This window comes from Mustelus asterias, chromosome 9, assembly GCF_964213995.1.
Source record: "Mustelus asterias chromosome 9, sMusAst1.hap1.1, whole genome shotgun sequence".
NCBI classification, from domain to species: domain Eukaryota; kingdom Metazoa; phylum Chordata; class Chondrichthyes; order Carcharhiniformes; family Triakidae; genus Mustelus; species Mustelus asterias.
The window spans coordinates 37759197-37775613 of NC_135809.1; the positions used below are offsets into that span (position 1 = coordinate 37759197).

The 16417-nt window shown below is 44.0% G+C and overlaps 1 protein-coding gene across 3 annotated transcripts in view; it reads right to left on the minus strand.

Moving 5' to 3' along the window:
• b4galnt3b (beta-1,4-N-acetyl-galactosaminyl transferase 3b) overlaps positions 1-16417 on the minus strand; it is a 203134-nt gene that overhangs the window by 38715 nt on the left and 148002 nt on the right. For all 3 annotated transcript variants that reach the window (XM_078219999.1, XM_078220000.1, XM_078220001.1), the window contains one exon: positions 8882-8960. In XM_078219999.1, coding sequence (XP_078076125.1) covers positions 8882-8960 — 79 coding nt within the window. The remainder of the gene's footprint in view (positions 1-8881; positions 8961-16417) is intronic.

A 16417-nucleotide genomic window follows, 5' to 3' on the forward strand; every position in this document is an offset into this window, starting at 1 on the left:
AGGTGGACCAGCCTGCCTCTGCATACCAGAAAAGTGCAGAGTGTGCAGATTTTCCTACTTTTTCACCTCATGGTAGTGACTTATCTCTGTACAGTGAATCCCTGCTTTAAGTTGCCTCATTCAGCATTGTTTTGCTTTAACATTGCAGATATAATGGGGCCGGTATTGCACTTAGCATCAGCACTTCTGCTTTGGTGTCAATTGGCACCAGGGACAACACAGCACTGTGTGACCTAATCGCTGCCATTGAAGAGGAGAGGCCCTTCCTCACACCAGAAACAACAAATACTTTTTCTTATAGCTCTTCAGAGCAGTTTTGTGTTAAGGATATTTATACAAGCGGTATTCGCTACCCACTCCCATCTGGTTCACTAATGTCCTTTAAGAAAGGAAATCTGCTGTCTTCACCTGGTCTGGCCTACATGTGACTCCAGACCCACAGCAATATGGTTGACTCTCAAATGCCCACTGAAATGGAGGGCAGTTAGGGATGGGCAATAAATCAGGGGCCCAGCCAGTGACACCCACATCCCGTAATATAATTTTTTTTAAAATCCCCTCCCACATGCTGCCTCTGCTGCTCGCTGTTTGTCTCTCAGACCCTCCCAGTCATCTCTTCCCCTGTATTCCGATGCTCCAGCTTGCCCCATCTCCCACTTGGTGCTTCCCTTTCCAATGCTCCCACTTGCAGTTTTTCTTACTCCATTGCTCACTTCCTCCCTCTCACCAGCACACAGCAAAGGTATGGGAGAAGGAAGTGACAAGAGTGAGAGTCAGGGAGTGAAGTGGAGAGTCATTGAGTGTGAGGGTCAGGGAGGGAAACGGCACGTGGGAAGGTCAAGGAGTGACACGGTGAGTGGGAGGGCCAGGGAGGGAATCGGCGAGTGGGAGGGACAGGGAAGGAGGCGGTGAGAGGGAGGGCCAGAGAGGAAAGTGGCGAGTGAGAGGGTCAGGGAGGGAAGTGGAGAGCCATTGAGTAGGAGGGTCAGGGGATGGAAGAAGCGAATGGGGGGTCAGGGAGGGAAAAAGCGAGTGGGAGGGTCAAGGAGGGAGATGGCGAGTGGGAGGGCTTGGGAGGGAGGTGAATAGTAGGAGGGTTGGGGAGGGAGGAGGATAGTGGGAGGGGAGGGGAGGGAAGTGGCGAGTGGGAGGGTCGGGGAGGAAGGTGGACAGTGGGAAGGAAGTGGACAGTGGGAGGGTCTGGTAGTGAGGTGGACAGTGGAAGTGTCGGGGAGGGAGGTGAATAGAGTCAGGTGGATAGTGGGAAGGTCGAGGAGGGAGGTGGACAGTGGGAGGGTTGGAGAATCAGGTGGACAGTGGAAGTGTCGGGGAGGGAGGTGAATAGTGGGAGGGTTGAGGAAAGGGGAGGTAGATAAGGTTGGTGAGTGAGACGGCAAGTGGGAAGGTCGAGGAAAGGGGCGGTGGTGAACAGGAGGTAAGTAGCAAGAGTTAGCATATTTCATTTATATTTTTAAATTTATTTCATTTTTAGAAGTTATTTGATTTATGAATGTAGGAATTTAGGAATGCACAGTATATAATATTTGAATATGTTTTTGTGGAGAAAGTCCCACAGAACCCAAATACAATTTTATATTGGTTGTAATGTAACAATCTAATTCCCTCAATGTTGTTTCACTTAAAGTTGCACTCTTCAGGAACACAGCAACATTAAGTGAGGAATTATTGTATAATACCTCCCCACAGGTTACAAAGTGATGTTCCTGTACGCAGATGTTTCAGTATCACTATATACCTTCACTCTCTATATTTGCTCCACTAAGGTGAGCTGGCCACAAAAGCTTCTGGACAATAACTATAAATGTAGCCTGATTCTCCAAAGCCTGAATACCATTTACAAGGCACAAGTCAGGAGTGTGATGGAATACTCTCCACTTGCCTGGGAAGAGTGCAGCTCCAACAACACTCAAGAAGTTCAACACCATCCAGGACGAAGCAGCTCACTTGACTGGCACCCCATCCACAAACATTCATTCCATCCACCACCTGCGCATAGTGGCAACCGTGAGCACTATCTACAAGATGCACTGCAGCAACTCATAAAGGCTTCGTCAACAACATATTCCAAACCTGTGACCTCTACCACCTAGAAGGGACACGGGTCGTAGATGCAAGGGAACACCATGAAGTTCCCCTTCAAGAAACACACTAATCCGACTTGGAAATATATCGCTGTTCCTTACAGTAGCTGGGGCAAAATCCTGGAACTCCCATCTGAATAGCACTGTGGGTGATCCTACAACACATAGATTGCTGTGGTTCAAGAAGGCAGCTCACCATCACTTTCTCAAGGACAATTAGAGATGGGCAATAAATGCTGGCCCAGCCAGTGATGCCCCATCCCATAAATGAATTTTTAAAAAGTCTGTGAAGTCAGGCTCTTTTCCAATTACATCACCATTCTCAAACATCAACAGGTGACTAACATTTCTGCAAACCATACACATTTTAAAACAATTATAAAGAAACAGCCCTAATGCCAATGGTGTCTTGACAGATGTGGGAGTTAAATGATTAGCTCTGGGTCTCAGTATCAGTTCCTCCCAGAAGTCACCTTAGTTAGAACATAGAACAGTACAGCACAGAACAGGCCCTTCGGCCCACAATGTTGTGCCGAGCTTTATCTGAAACCAAGATCAAGCTATCCCACTCCCTATCATCCTGGTGTGCTCCATGTGCCTATCCAATAACCGCTTAAATGTTCCTAAAGTGTCTGACTCCACTATCACTGCAGGCAGTCCATTCCACACCCCAACCACTCTCTGCGTAAAGAACCTACCTCTGATATCCTTCCTATATCTCCCACCATGAACCCTATAGTTATGCCCCCTTGTAATAGCTCCATCCACCCGAGGAAATAGTCTTTGACAGTTGAGTTCGGAAAATCACAGCACACTTTAACAAGTCGATCATACTCCCAAAACAAGTCACATAAATAGCATCCCCTCACACGAATCCTGATGTAGGATGCAGGAATCTCCACTTTCTTCCCTCCTTTCTCAAGGCCCGTTATGACCCAGCGCCGGAGCGAGGCGACTTCTTGCAAGCTGTGCCCAGCATACCTTCTAATTCTATATTTTACTCTCGTTCTATGCTTCTATAACTTTATTCTAACTCATTTAAACTCTCTTACAATGATCTTTCTCTACACCCTAGCTATGACAGTAACACTACATTCTGCACTCTCTCCTTTCCTTCTCTATGAACGGTATGCTTTGTCCGTATAGCGTGCAAGAAACAATACTTTTCACTTTATACTACTACATGTGACAATAATAAATCAAATCAAATCAAAATCAAACCATTCATAGGGAATCCAACTAACAGCCCCGAGGTGTCCACTACAGCTTCTCCCAGCAACCTTGCACAACGGAAAGGTACAAATGCAAAATCCCCATGTGTGACTACACTCTCTTGAACGGGAGTTTCACTCTAATGAGATAAGCATTAGCATTCAAACATGCTTGCCTCTGAAAATCCAACTGGGAGCTCCAGGGGTTCCCTTCAAAGTGAAATATCTGATGAAATATCTGAACTCCTACAATGGAACACAAAGAATTATTCTTTCTGAAAAGCTAAGGAGGTGCTCTTGCACAAATAGGAAAAACAAAGGCTATTCCCAACGAACATCACTACTTTCCCCAGCGAGATTGTGATGTGGAGATGCCGGCATTGGACTGGGGTGGGCACAGTAAGAAGTCTCACAACACCAGGTTAAAGTCCAACAGGTTTATTTGGTAGCGCGAGCTTTCAGAGCACTGCTCCTTCATCAGGTGAGTGAGGAATCCAAAATTCTTGCAGCAAATAAAGCCTTTGATGACATCAAACTCTCCCCTGAGCACTTATCAAGTAATAGATGATATATCCTGCATGCTCAAAATCCCGACAGACACCATTCTAGCCAAAAGATGATGACATATCCTGCACGTTCAAAGTCCCAAGACACCATCCTAGCCAACAGTTGCTTCCTATAAAGCAGGAACATACTAGTCCTGTTCCCCAGGGAACAACTTTGCCACCGACAAGTAGGTGGCAACAACATCCCCAAGAGGGAGGAAGAAACACATCCAGAAACTATCTCAAAGACAGAAGAGAGCATTAAATTGTCGCCACTATTACCAGCCCAATGCACATTCCCAAAATGGAACAATCAGTAACTAACCCTAGAATGGCATCTCAAGAAATTACACACTGCTGATGGACAACAAAACCAACAGAAGGTAACCTCCTCTTCCCAGGACAGATCAAAGTACATCATTAACAGACAGCTAACTGAGATATATGAGATGCCAAAGGGGATTGACAGGGTAGAAGTAGAGAGGCTGTTTCCTCTTGTAGGGCGATCTGGAACGAGAGGTCATAGTTTTAGGTTAAGCGGTAGCAGATTTAAAAGAGTAGAGGAGAAATTACTTCTCTCAAAGGATTGTGAATCTGTGGAATTCACTACCTCAGAGTGCAGTGGATGCCGGAATGTTGAGTACATCTGAGGAGCTAGACAGATTTTTAATTAGTAATGGGTTGGAGAGTTATGGAGAATGGGCAGAAAAGCAGAGTTAAGGCCAAGACAAGACCAGCCATGATTTATTGAATGGTAGAGCAGGTTTGAGAGGTTGAATTGCCTACTCCTGCTCCTAGTAATTATATCAGCCAAGTAAAAAGGACCCAAGCCAAAACATCAGATGGGAAATTGAATTGATGAGTTCTCTTTATAAGTGCCAGATGCTGATCAGCCAATGCCATGAACCGAGTAGTTCTGTGGCGGTGAAAGGCTTAATATTGACAATCTGGATTTCAGTCCCTGACACAGGAATTGAAAGAAGACATTCAAACATCCCACTAGTCATGGAGCAGGTCTGTGCACATTGCCAGCTGTGCCAGATTTGGCAAAAAAAGCCAAAATTAATCCCACTAAACCCTAGCACCAAACTTTTGAGAGGATGTTTACCTCATGGGATGGAAAATTGAGTATTGAAGGGAGTGGAAATGAGAAGAGGGAAGAAAATCTATCTCGAGTGCAGTTCTATGGGCAAAGCATAAATGCAAATGTATATTCTAACAATGCAACAGACCCTAGGAAAAGTGAGAGGCATGGCACAGCAAGAAACAGACAACAGCCCTGCCTGGGAGTGCATAACAAGACATAGGGATCAGTCAAGTACCTGTGCAAACAACCTCAAGCCCCGCAGTGGCAAACTAATAGCTCGCTAATCATAGGGAAGGAAATCCAAAATCATCTCAAAAAGAGCAGGTAAGCAGAGAATTTCTGGAGGCAGCCACATCATTCCCTGGGAACCTGCTGAATTCAGAGAGGATGGGGTGGGTCAAACATCGACATTTTCTGTTCATCAACGAGGAATGGAATGACTATGTTGATTAACATAAATCCTCCCTTCATTCTGAAAGTAACTGTCTCAGTAGAGGATGATTAGTCCGTTCAGTTAAATCGTAAAGAAATGGGATGGCTGACCACAACGCTTGCTGTATACACCCCCAGATATGAACTCCCCGACATTCCCCACAGTAAAATTAACTCACTCATGTCTCACATGTAAAGCACAGTTTAGAAACTGTCTGTGCCTTCCACCCTCACTGCGGCAGGCTCCCAGTATTTGTTGTAAATGAATTTGATTTCTAATCAGCTGAAAGCTTTTTAGTTCATATTGCTATATTTCAATCTTATCCGCACAAAGCAATTACTTAATAACATAAATGTATAATGAAGAATTCCGATTAACAGCCATGTTTACATGGACATTTTATGAATCCCAAGCATTCATAATACATAATTATCATATATATATATATAATATACTTCATAACATGCACGTAGCATTCGAAACAAAGTAAATGAGTTGACGGCACAAATCAGTACAAATGGGTATGATCTAGTGGCCATTACAGAAACGTGGTTGCAGGGTGATCAGGACTGGGAACTAAATATCCAGGGGTATCAGACAATTCGGAAGGATAGACAGGAAGGAAAAGGAGGTGGGGTAGCTCTGTTAATTAAGGATAACATCAGGGCGGTAGTGAGAGACGATATAGGCTCTAAGGAGCAAAATGTGGAATCAATGTGGGTGGAGATAAGGAATAGTAAGGGGAAAAAGTCACTGGTGGGTGTAGTCTATAGGCCCCCGAATAATAACTTCAAGGTGGGGCGGGCTATAACCAAACATGTAAAAATGGAACATCAATAATCATGGGGAATTTTAGCCTCCATATTGATTCGTCAACTCAAGTCGGACACGGTGGACTTGAGGAAGAGTTCTTAGAATGCTGTCACGATAGTTTCCTCGAACAGTATGTTACAGAACCTATGAGGGAGCAGGCTATCTTGGATCTGGTCCTGTGTAATGAGACAGGTAAAATTAATGATCTCCTCGTGAGGGATCCTCTTGGAATGAGTGATCACAATATGGTTGAATTTCTAATACAGATGGAGGGTGAGAAAGTAGGGTCCCAAACCAGTGTCCTCTGCTTGAACAAGGGGGATTACAATAGGATGAGGGCGGAGTTGGCTAATGTAGACTGGGAACACAGACTAATTGGTGGGACAGTTGAAGAACAGTGGAGGATTTTTAAGGAGATTTTTCTCAGTAGTCAGCAAAAATATATTCCAGTGAAAAAGAAGGAACGTAAGAAAAGGGATAACCAGCCGTGGATAACTAAGGAAATAAAGGAGAGTATCAAATTAAAAGCCAATGCACACAGAGTGGCCAAAATTAGTGGGGAACTAGAAGATTGGGAAGGCTTTAAAAAACAACAAAGAACTACTAAGAAAGCAATAAAGAAAGGAAAGATAGATTATGAAAGTAAACTAGCACAAAATATAAAAACTGATAGTAAAAGATTTTACAAATATATAAAACGGAAAAGAGTGGCTAAAGTAAATGTTGGTCCCTTAGAAGATAAGAAGGGGGATTTAATAATAGGAAATGAGGAAATGGCCGAGGCCTTAAACAAGTTTTTTGTGTCGGTCTTCACAGTGGAGGACACAAATAGCTTACGAATAATTGACGGTCATGGGACTGTGGGAGGTGAGGACCTTAAACCGATCACTATTACTAAAGAGGTAGTGCTGGGTAGGCTAATGGGACTAAAGGTAGACAAGTCCCCTGGTCCGGATGGAATGCATCCCAGGGTACTAAAAGAAACGGCAGAAATAGTAATTTATCAAAATTCATGGACTCTGGGGAGGTGCCAGCTGATTGGAAAACAGCTAATGTAACGCCACTGTTTAAAAAGGGAGATAGACAAAAGGCAGGTAACTATAGGCAGGTTAGCTTAACATCCGTAGTTGGGAAAATGCTGGAATCTATCATTAAGGAAGAAATAGCAGGACACCTGGAAAAGAATGGTTCAAACAAGCAGACGCAGCATGGATTCATGAAGGGAAAGTCATGTTTGACTAATTTACTGGAATCTTTTGAGGATATAACGAGTGCGGTTGACAGAGGGGAACCGGTGGATGTGGTGTATTTAGATTTCCAGAAGGCATTCGATAAGGTGCCTCATAAAAGGTTGCTGCATAAGATAAAGGTACACGGAGTTGGGGATAAAGTGTTAGCGTGGATTGAGGATTGGCTATCTAGCAGAAAGCAGAGAGTCGGAATAAATGGGTGCTTTTCCGGTTGGCAATCAGTGACTAGTGGCGTGCCGCAGGGATCGGTGCTGGGGCCTCAACTATTTACCATATACATAGACGATCTGGAGGAGGGGACCGAGTGTAGGGTAACAAAGTTTGCGGATGACACAAAGATGAGTGGGAAAGCGAATTGCGTGGAGGATGCGGAAAGTCTGCAGAGAGATTTGGATAGGCTAAGTGAGTGGGCGAGGATCTGGCAGATGGAGTATAACGTTGGTAAGTGTGAGGTTATCCACTTTGGAAGGAATAATAGTAAAATGGACTGTTATTTAAATGGTGAGAAATTACAACATGCTACTGTGCAGAGGGACGTGGGGGTTCTTGTGCATGAATCACAAAAACTCAGTCTGCAGGTGCAGCAGGTGATCAAGAAGGCGAATGGAATGTTGGCCTTTATCACGAGAGGGGTGGAGTATAAAAGCAGGGAGGTCATGCTGCGACTGTACAGGGTACTGGTGAGGCCGCACCTAGAGTACTGTGTACAATTTTGGTCCCCTTATTTAAGAAAGGATATATTAGCTTTGGAGGGGGTACAGAGAAGGTTCACCAGGTTGATTCCAGAGATGAGGGGGTTAGCTTATGAGGAGAGATTGAGTAGACTGGGCCTGTACTCATTGGAGTTTAGAAGGTTGAGGGGAGATCTTATAGAGACATATATGATAATGAAGGGGCTAGACAGGTAGAAGCAGCGAGGTTATTTCCACTTACAATGGAAACAAAAACTAGAGGGCATAGCCTCAAAATATGGGGGAGTCAATTTAGAACAGAGTTGAGGAGGAACTTCTTCTCCCAGAGGGTAGTGAATCTTTGGAATTCTCTGCCCAATGAAGCAGTAGAGGCTACCTCGTTAAATGTGTTTAAGACACAGATAGATAGATTTTTAACCATTAAGGGAATTAAGGGTTATGGGGAGCGGGTGGGTAAGTGGAACTGAACCCACTATCAGATCAGCCATGATCTTATTGAATGGCGGAGCAGGCTTGAGGGGCTAGATGGCCGACTCCTGCTCCTATTTCTTATGCTCTTATTTCATTTCATATAATCAATCAAGCAGCAAACTGTGCAGTACTGTATAAGCCCTAATTCTGCATCAAATTCAAATGATTGCAGATATTGAAACACTCCTTTTGTATAGAGGAAAGAACTATTATAAATCAGAATGTAGTAGGCAATGATTTTAAAAGTTGAGAGAAAGACTGAATAACAAACACTTACTGCAACTTCTACATGATCCGTTCCCTGGCCATTTTGCTTGTGTAGTACTTCAAAATAATATTTCCTGGAGGATAACAACCTACAGATGGGAAATAGAAAAGAATGCATGCCACAAATCAAAAATAAAGGCATTGACGAACAATAACTGCTCTCAATACTAGTGCACTGTGTATTAATCCCTTACAGTTATACAGTAATTGATGGCTAACTTCTTTAGAAAATCACAACATACGGATCTTTTTCCTCTATTGAAGATTGTGACTTAAGTTGGGCTAAGCTCCATGACATTGACGTGAGTAGCTATTTGCAATCTGAACCTGGACACTGTGGCTGGAATTCTCCAATGTCATAAGCCGCTGGTCGTACAGAACTCAGCCAAATCTCCATTCACTGCAGCAGGAGCGGAGAATCCCAGCCACGGGCGAGGTCGGAGAATTCTGGCCAGTGTGTCAGCAGGTCATGAATTCACAGTTAAAACATACAAAAAGACACTGTTAGAACTGTCCGGTTATACTTTGCAGAGTTTGTTAAATCATTCCATCCTGTTCTAATTCCATCAATTACTTATAGCATAATGCTCCTCACATCTCCATTGTTTTGTAATTTCATGTTGCTTTCCCAAATTTTATCGTGTCCCCTTCCAGCTCCACTAAAAAAATGTTAGCCCTCACAACCCAACATCATTTCTTTTTGTGTGCTTGTTACCGAAGGCCTGCAATGAGACCATGATAATGGAGCAGAATTAGGTGGATGGGTGTTGTGGACATAGCTGTAATAGAGGAAGATAAGAATAAATGAAATAGAATCAGAATAGCTCATTGGCTCCTTGAACCTGCTTTGCCTTTCAATAAGATCATAGTTGATCTGATCGTGATCTCAATTCCACTGTCCTGTCTGCCCCCCACAACCCTCGATTCCCTTGTAGATCAAAAGCCCGTCAAACTCAGCCTCGAATGTATTCAACGAGGCCGCCTCCACTGTTCTCTAGGGCACAGAATTCTAAAGATTAACTACCCTCCAAGAAGAAATTCTCCTTATCTCAGTCTTAAATGTGTGACCCCTTATTCTGAAACCATGTCCCCTCATTCCAGATACCTCCAGGAGGGAAACCATCTTCTCAGCATTTACCTGGTCATGCCCCCTCAGAATCTTTGCAGTGTAGAAGGAAGCCATTCAGCTCACTGAGTCTGCACTGGCTCTCTGAAACAGCATTCTAACAAATCCCACTCCCCCGCCTTATCCCCATAACCTTGCACATTCTCTCTTTTCAGATAGAAATCCAATTCCCTTTTGAATACCTCAATCGAACTTGCCTCCACTACCCTCTCAGGAAGCTCATTCTCGCCTCCATCCACTCATTGGGTGAAAAAATGTTTCCTCGCATCACTTATACTGCTTTTGCCCATTATTTTGAACCCGTGCCCTCATGATGCTCTCATGAGTGGGACCAGTTTCTCACTGTTTACCCTGTCCATACTCCTCTGTATCTTGAATATCTCTATCAAGTCTCCTCTCAACCTTCTTTTCTCCCAGGAAAACAGTCCTAACTAGTGCCTTTTAAAAGTTCAACATGACCTTCTTACTCTTGTACTCAATGTCCCATTAATAAAGCCTAAGATACAATATGCTTTTTTTTATTGCTCTCTCAACCTGTCCTGTCATCTTCAATGGCTTTTGTACACAAACACCAAGATCCCTCTATTCCTGTACCTCCATTGTACTTCCTGCCAAAAATGAATCACCTCACACTTCTCTGCATTGAACTTCACCTGCCGCTTGTCAGTCTCTAGTCAATCTTATGTTCCAATAAGATCACTTCTCATTCTTATGAACTCAAATGATTGTCGACCCAACCTGTTCAACCTTTCCTTTTAATACAACCCTTTCATTCTAAGAATCAAGAAAGTGAACCTTCTCTGTACAGCCTCAAATACAAACATATCCCTCCATAAATAAGGAGACCAAAACTGTATGCAATACTCTCAGGGTGGTCTCATCAAAGTGCTGTACATTTGAAACAAGACTTCTCTACTTTTTTTACCCCAACCACTTGCAATAAAGAATACAATCTCATTTGTGTCTTCCCTTTACTTGCTATATCTGAGTGCTAACATTTTGCTGATTCATGTACAGGGACATGAAGATCTCTCTGTTACACAACGCCACTTAAATAATATTCTGCTTTTCTATTCTTCTGACCAAACTAAATAGAACAGCAGAGGTGGAGTGGGTGGGCGGTTTAGAAAAGATTTAAGATTTTCTGCTGGAAGAGAAGGATTTTGTTCTGGGGGTGTGGATAGACTATTTTTTGGAATAATATAAATCAAGTGTTTCTTTTTATTAAATAGGCATATGATGATGTTGCTACTAGTTTGATTTTTCTTTCCTTTTTGTGTAAATATTCCCTCTTTATTCATCTCTCCTTCCATCATAAGGTCAGAAATGGGGATGATCACTGATGATTGAACAATGTTTAGCATCATTTGCGATTCCGCAGATACTGAAGCATTCCATGTCCAGATGCAACAAGATCTGGACAATATCCAGGCTTGGCTGACAAGTTGCAAATAACATTCACGCCACACATGTGCCAGGCAATGACCATCTCCAACAAGAGAATCTAACCATTACCCCTTGATATTCAATGACATTACCAAATCTCCAAATCTCCCCCATCAACATGCAAGAGATTACCACTGAAAAGAAACAGAACTGGACTGGCCTTAAAAATGTTGGAGCTACAGGAACAGGTCAGAAATACTGCGCTGAGTAACTCAAAGAAGAGTAAAGTAAAAAATAAAGTTAAAGTAAAAAGTAAAGTTCATTTATTAGTCACAAGTAAGGCTTACATTAACACTGCAATGAAGTTACTGTGAAATTCCCCTCACTTCCTGACCGTGCACCATCTACAAGGCACAATATCGCCCACCATTCTTTCACTGGAGCACCCTTCCTAACAGCTCCGTAGGTGCACCTACACCACATGGCTTGCAACAGTTCAAGGAGGCAACTCACACCATCTTTGCATGGGCAATTAGGGATGAGCAATGAATGCTGGCCTAGCTAACAGGTCCACACTCCACAAATGAATATTAAAAACTCTCTGTGTCTTTTTGTGCAATTTCCACATTTTCTTTCTTCAGTTCAATAGAGTTCTAATGTGTGCTAGTTGGGAGATGGATCTGGTGGGCACAGTAGACAAATTTTGATAGGCCAGAAAAGATCTGACCAGGGGTGCACACCAGGTTTTGGTGACAGGCTACTGACATTACAGGGTGGTTGGATAAAAAGAATGGTATTTGACTCCCATTCTGTAATGTGTGATGGCATAATTACACACCCACACACCCTACAGCAGAAAAAACAGGTCAAAACATAGGGCGGCACAGTGGTTCGCACTGCTGCCTCACAGCACCAGGGACTCGGGTTCCTGTCTGTGTGGAGCCTGCACGTTCTCCCTGTGTTTATGTGGGTTTCCTCCCGGTGCTCTGGTTTCCTCCCACAGTCCAAAGATGTGTTGGTTAGGTGCACTGGGCATGCTAAATTCCCCCTCGGTGTACCCAAACAGGTGCCGGAGTGTGGCAACTATTTTCAGTAACTTCATTGCAGTGTTAATGTAAGCCTATTTGTGACACTAATAAATAAATTTTAAAAATCAAGAGGTCAGGTGGCACAGACCAGGCCAGTGTGTATACGAACACAGTTTTTAGAAAATATGATGCCCTTCACAGGCAAAGGATTCTGGTTTACTCTGTACATCAGCATTAAATATCTGTGCTAACTTTAGATGTATGCACCATTTCGGCAGATCATTTATCAAGTTTTGCCAATTTTCATCATTAAAGTTGTGCTGTCTGATAGAATTATGAGCAGTAGACAGGCACTGAGATGATATTAAATATTAGCATATCATTACATTTGCCATTGATTCCTGGTTAAAAGCTTGTACAGAATGAGATCTGAAAGAATCTTAAGTGCTTTAGAAGTCTATAGTAAAGCAATTTATGTGGATGAACTTAATGTTTGTCATGGGGGAAACCAATTCTTGTCTCTCTCTATAATAACTAATCAGGCTGCTATTTTCTGACCAGCTATAAATAGCACTTAAAGCAGCTTTAACCACTTAAGTCACTACCTAAACAGGTTACACAATACAGTTTCAAAACTGGAAAGATGCTATGCTTAATAGCTTTAATCATAAAAAGCAAAAAAAAAGGTGGTAAGTCTAAAAAAAACACAGAAAATGCTGAAAACATTCAACTCCAAAATGAGAGCAGACACATCAATGCTTCCATTATAAACCCTTTGTTCAGATTATCCCCAAGAGACGTTAAATTAGTAAACGACTTCTTCTGTACAGCATGCTGTAAAGCACTGTCATTTTACATAGTGCATTTACAGTTACTTTCTACCCTTCTCTCCATTGTTATGCCTTGTACAACCATGTTTTTGTGTTATCAATTTCAAACAAGAGGCAGGGTTTTCCATTCTGTAGACTAAGGGGGGAATTTTACCGTCCTGCCCACCATTCGAATCATGGCCGGCAGGGAGCGAATCATGCAAAGGTCCGTTGACCTCAGGTGGGTTTTTCAGGTTTTGGGGTGAGCGCGGCTGGAAAATCCCACCTTAAGTGTGATGGTGAGTGGGAAAGTCAACGTGATTCCCACGATGTGATAACTGCACACTCTTTCACTTTTCAGTTCATTAACTATGCATCAGTGGGGGGAACTTGGAAAATTTCCTGGGGTGCAGGCAGTGATTCACCCACTCCACCGTTACCTCATGGGGTCGAAGGCTCCATATTTAAATGACATCCAGACAGACATTCACTTAGCCCAGGTGTGCTATGCACACAAAATCCATGGCCTCTAAAAGGTTAAAACCCTTAGCACCATGGTTCAGCAAGGCCTCCCTGGGGATTCTCCTCCAGGCTATCCAGGAAAAGTGGGAGGTCCTCTTCCCTTGGGATGAGAACAGTAGGTTCTCCCACTTGACCATGCCAACTTGGACGGAGGTCATTGGGGAGGTCAGTGCCTATTGGAAACAAAAAAGGACTTTCCTGCAGTGCTAAAAGACGATGAATGATCTGCTCCGTTCTACCAAGGTAAGTGAAACTTCAACTCTCTCCAAACTCAGATTCCCATAAGGGCATCAGGCGGTCTAAGAGTCACATAGATGTCACACACGACCAAGTGGAGGCGATGGCCTAGTAGTATTATCGCTAGACTATTAATCCAGAAACTCAGCTAATGTTCTGGGGACCTGGGTTTGAATCTCACCACGGCAGATGGTGGAACATGAATTTTTTTTAAAATCTAGAATTAAGAACCTACTGATGATCATGAAATCATTATCGATTTCCAGAAAAGCCCATCTGGTTCATTAATGTCCTTTAGGGAAGGAAATCCGCCATCCTTACCTGGTCTGGCCTATATGTGACTCCAGAGCCACAGCAATGTGATGGACTCTCAACTGCCCTTAGGCAACTAGGGATGGGGAATAATTGCTGGCCAGCCAGCGACGCCCACGTCCCACAAATGAAAAAAGCAGATGGGACATCAGCACTGAATGTCTGCCAGCCACTTTCAGAGCCCATCTCATTTAAGATCCTGAACAAACGGTGTTTTCATCCCTTACTGGGGGGGACTCAGCACAACAACAGGCATGTGTCCTTCTGAACTGCTCTTTCATCCATAGAGATCACAGTCAATTTGTCAGTCTTTATGCAAGACAAGCTCCCTTGTAACTAAAGGGAGGGAACTGAGGCCAAAAGGAGGACCGTGGAGTTAAGGACACTCTGCCACTATGAGGAACGGGCTGCAGAGCTAGTTGGAGAGAGTAGAGATAATTCCTGTGCAGAAAGTGAGATCAGCTTCCCCAAACAAGTCTGAGGGTGCATCCAGTACAGACCATCAACATGCAATGGGCGCAATCTTCCCAAACAAATTCTAAGTGTCATCATCATGAAATTCTAAGTCTGAAAACCAGAGTGTTGCTAGCCCATTGGGATTACCACCATGACACTACCTCCACAGCAGGTGGCAAGTTAAAATTTGGGAAATATTTTTTAGGCCCATTAACAGTGACCAGATAAAGAGAGTGAGAATTTGCAGGTTACTGATCTCAGAGTAAGTGCTGGGATCTGCTGCAGTGATTTCCGGTGCTGACCCAGTTGTAGTATCAGCGCAGTGGCCGAAATGTATCTCATGAATTATGGTTGATAGGCAAATTGGCCCATTTCTGTACTCTAACATCCTATGATTTTTGTGGCAAACATGCTTACAAGTCCTGTACCCTGATACTGAGTAGGTATTTAGAATATTGACTCTCTCATCTCCTGTAATTATTTTCTTTCTTCCACTTTTTCTCCAATCTCTCTGCACTCTGAACTATCGAGGGCTGAAGTAGCAGGCGAATTACCTGTAACATGGCTTCGTGCTGATACGATTCAAAAACTAGGTGAAGCACGTATAGCATAATAAATATCCAACATGACATTGCATTGGCAATGCCCATGGTTGGTAATGGGCTGAGAGCAAGCATTCTACATCTTTGAGATTGAAGGTATGAATTTGTGTTCCATATGGTGCAGTGCATTTTTACTTCATCAGTCCACTGCACGGAGAAGAATATAAATGTACAGGACTGGAAAATGTCACTCTGGTTCATCTCAACAATCCCATTTTCTAGAAAACATTGTATTCTATGACATCGCCCTTATTTATCCATCATCTGTTTTCATCCAACTCTCTCTGGATTTTAGTATGCAATCGACTGCCATTTCCTCCATTAGCAAAATATCCAGTACATTCACTGCCCTCTGTGTAAAAATATTGGCCGGGATTCTCCCAAAACAAAGTGCCCAACGGCCGGGAAAATGGGAGTATTTCCCACCTGTTTTTTGGGCGTACTTATCTGAACGGATCTCCGACACTCTGAACAATACAGGGTGCCATAGTGTGATCCATGCTGGTAAATGATGAGGCGGGCAGCATAGTGCTGAATGGGCCACTGTGCATTTGCCAGTCTGTCAGTGCGGAGATCGGCGCATGCCCACTGGCTCCCCCCATCGCCAGCCTCCCGACTGCTGGCCTCCAATTGCTGCCTTCCCCGGAATCCCACCCCTGATCACTGGCCAACCCAAATCCTCCCCCCCACCGGGCCAGTCCTGATCCCCCTCCCCCCCGTCCCCCACTCACCCTGGGCCAGCCCTGATCCCCTCCGCAACGATGACCAGACCCAAACTCCACACCCCCCCCCCCCCCCCGGTTACCCTCCTCCCTACCTCACACTGATCCCACTTGCAGAGTGGCAGTGCCCCCCCCGTCCCCCACCAATCAGCTCCCCAATAGCCCTCGCCCTCTCAGTATGCCCTGCCTCCTTGCACTGCCCGATGCCCAGTGGGCAATGCCAGGGTGCCAGGCTAGCACTGCCAAGCTGTCACTGCCCAAGGGGCACCCCCTTGCCTCCGATTTCCTGGGGGGAGGCCTTAATGGCCTCGATCTCCACCAGCAGGGAGAGTCCCGCCTGTTACCC